A 2,832-nucleotide genomic window follows, 5' to 3' on the forward strand; every position below is an offset into this window, starting at 1 on the left:
TGGATTTCCATGAATTGGACCAATCTTTGCCCATTATTGGGTTACAATAGTATGTACGCCAGATCTTAACCAAGCATTGGTCCAATGATTGACGATTGGCAAACCCTACTTGGGATATACAACATATACATGTATATAACGTAACGATACATGCTTTTGAAATGTTAGATATGAAATATACTGTACATTACATTTCACACATTTTCGACACCATGTACATATATTTTACGTAAAATACATGCTTTTCAATTCCCACAAATGTAATATATTGTATATTACGTTTCATACGTTTTTGACGTTATATACATGTAACTGACAAAAAACGAAAAAAACCCTATATATCCAAGCATCACTCATCTCTAAGGTTCACACAACGCAATTTATCTCAATGGGCGGGGGCCTTACAATTTTCTTATTTTATTCATAAAAAATAGATCAGGTAAGGATTTGAAATTTCACTTGCGCCATTTTATGGAAAAGCCTTTTAAATATTTTCAGCGAAAACGAGATGATTGAATCGGTATGGGAAAATATTTCCATGCCCAACTTTTGCTAATTGGAAAAAATAAGAAAAATGCATTGAAAAAAAAAATCCCATAGTTCACTACGGAAATGATTGCACTGCCTTTTTATTTTTATTTTTTAAATGTCAATACGTGTATTACAACTCGCGCAAATAGTTTATCTGTTGTTAACAGAAATGTATACACAGCACTCCCAAGCCCGCGTGGTGGCTAATAATGCGGTTTTAGGTAAAGTAAGTGTTTTTTACGTTTCCACAATAATAATTTTTATCCGGAGGTGGGTAAAAATTATCGAGATGCGTAATAATTTTTTTCCAGAAATCAGTAAACACTAACGCACATTTCATCGTTTTTATCCAGATATTAAAAAAAATTATCCAGATATCTAATAAGTTTTATCCACGCATAGAAGAAATTTTTATTAAGAAGACATATTATTCGGAAACGTTTATTAAACATTATCTACACCAAGGATACTTATTACTCCCGTATGATACTCTTACACAATTACCCTCCTATTCATCTAATTTTCGTCCGAAGCTCAAGGTCATTTTTAGTCAAAATTTCCCTCCGTGTTGATTCCTCGCATGATAGAAACGTGGGATCCAACCATTTGTCAAAAGTCTTGATCAATCGCACCATACTCATCATAACTTGAAATGATGTAAAATAAGTAAAAAAAAGACTGGGCCGAAATTTATAGTCAATCAGTTTATTTACATCAAAGTAAAAAAATGCCGTTAAAAAATCATGTTTAGATAATGATGAATCATTTAGAGACGGCAATTTGATGGAAGATTCAGAGAAATTATTGCTAGAGTTTTCCATATCTTCATAGTTTTGTAGTGCTTCGTCGACCGGAAAATTTAGAATTGCCAAAACATTCAAGAAATGAACTAACTCCTCAATGAAAAATTCTGCTGTACTTTCGTGCCGCGTAGTTGTTGCTAAAAAATTCAAGTTTTCTAATTCTTTTTGCTTTATGGTAGTTAATGTATTAGTTCTTCTAGTTCTAGTAATTGTCAACATTTATTTGGTGATCACTCCCTCTCAACACTATTGTCACATGATATTTTTCGATTCGTTATTTTGCCATTACTTACTAGCAGCACAGATTTTTCCTGGGGATGTTTTATCTCGGTGATATTTCTACATGCAACAATTCTTTAATGCTATAACACCTGATTCCATACTCACGCAGTATTGAAAGCCTGACGAAGTTCTTTCACTCCAAAGGGATCCCTATTGTTAAAGAACTCTGGTATATGGGATCGAATGGTGTAAAATGTTTCGATCGTGTTTTTTGTTGGCTCCACACGATAGTAATTGCTGTGTAGGAATACCGCCAATTCAGTAGGAGAAATTTTTGGTAAATGTGGCTGTTTCGAGCACCATTCCCGTAAGGCCTGAATGTCAGACTCCTTGAGTTCAGGTTCACGTTTCAGAAGCTCTTCAAAGGGTACTTTGGGTATCACTGCCATTTTCCTTTCTCTTTTATCGTTTGCTTTTATAGGTTATTGAGGGTATTGTTTGAATATACTCTTCGGGGAAATTTAATCACTAAATTAACGAAAATAGAAAATGTTAATCCTTAGTGTAGATTTCTTTTTCTCTTCGCAACTTAGTTAGGTTCAGTTTTCTAACATGTCGTACGTCGTACTGGTAAATAACTGAGCTATTCGCATCAATTAAATCAGTCGTCTTATGACGATCAAACACGCAACGATTCTGAACTGGCGTGACTATGCGTTAAACCATGACATTGCAATCACAATAGCTATAATTAATTGTCAGTTTCCAATAAAACCTGCTATCTACTAACATTCTTTCACATCTGTTGTTCGTTGTTATGAATAAATCACAAAAAAACTTTTGTGAAAAAATTTTGCCAAGTGGAAGTTTTATTGTATGATCATATTTTCCTAAAACATATTCTCAGTTTTATTCACAAAAAAATACGTGAAATAAAAAACACGCCAAGCATGTCCTTCACAAATCATATTGATTAGAGGGACTGAACATCACAAGTGACTGAATCCAGTAATGTAAATTTTACATGAACATCTCAAGTGACTGAATCCAGTAATGTAAATTTTACATTACTGGATTCAGTCACTTGAGATGTTTTTTATTTCACGTATTTTTTTGTGAATAAAACTGAGAATATGTTTTGGGAAAATATGATCATACAATAAAACCTCCACTTGGCAAAATTTTTTCACAAAAGTTTTTTTGTGATTTTTTTATAGGATTTCACTTCTTTTTGCAAACATCAATTATTTTCACCTTAATATAATGAACAAGATGG

General features: G+C 32.9%; 1 protein-coding gene across 1 annotated transcript in view; it reads right to left on the reverse strand.

Annotated features, from left to right (window-relative positions):
- LOC105272757 (alpha-tocopherol transfer protein-like) overlaps positions 1–2,243 on the reverse strand; it is a 29,284-nt gene extending 27,041 nt beyond the window's left edge. The window contains exon 1 of the mRNA XM_011314982.1: positions 1,722–2,243. Within this exon, the coding sequence (XP_011313284.1) occupies positions 1,722–2,005 (284 nt within the window). The 5' untranslated portion in view covers positions 2,006–2,243. The remainder of the gene's footprint in view (positions 1–1,721) is intronic.
- Positions 2,244–2,832: the final 589 nt, after the last annotated feature.

This window comes from Fopius arisanus, unplaced genomic scaffold, assembly GCF_000806365.1.
Source record: "Fopius arisanus strain USDA-PBARC FA_bdor unplaced genomic scaffold, ASM80636v1 scaffold00268, whole genome shotgun sequence".
In the NCBI taxonomy this organism is placed as follows: Eukaryota; Metazoa; Arthropoda; class Insecta; order Hymenoptera; family Braconidae; genus Fopius; species Fopius arisanus.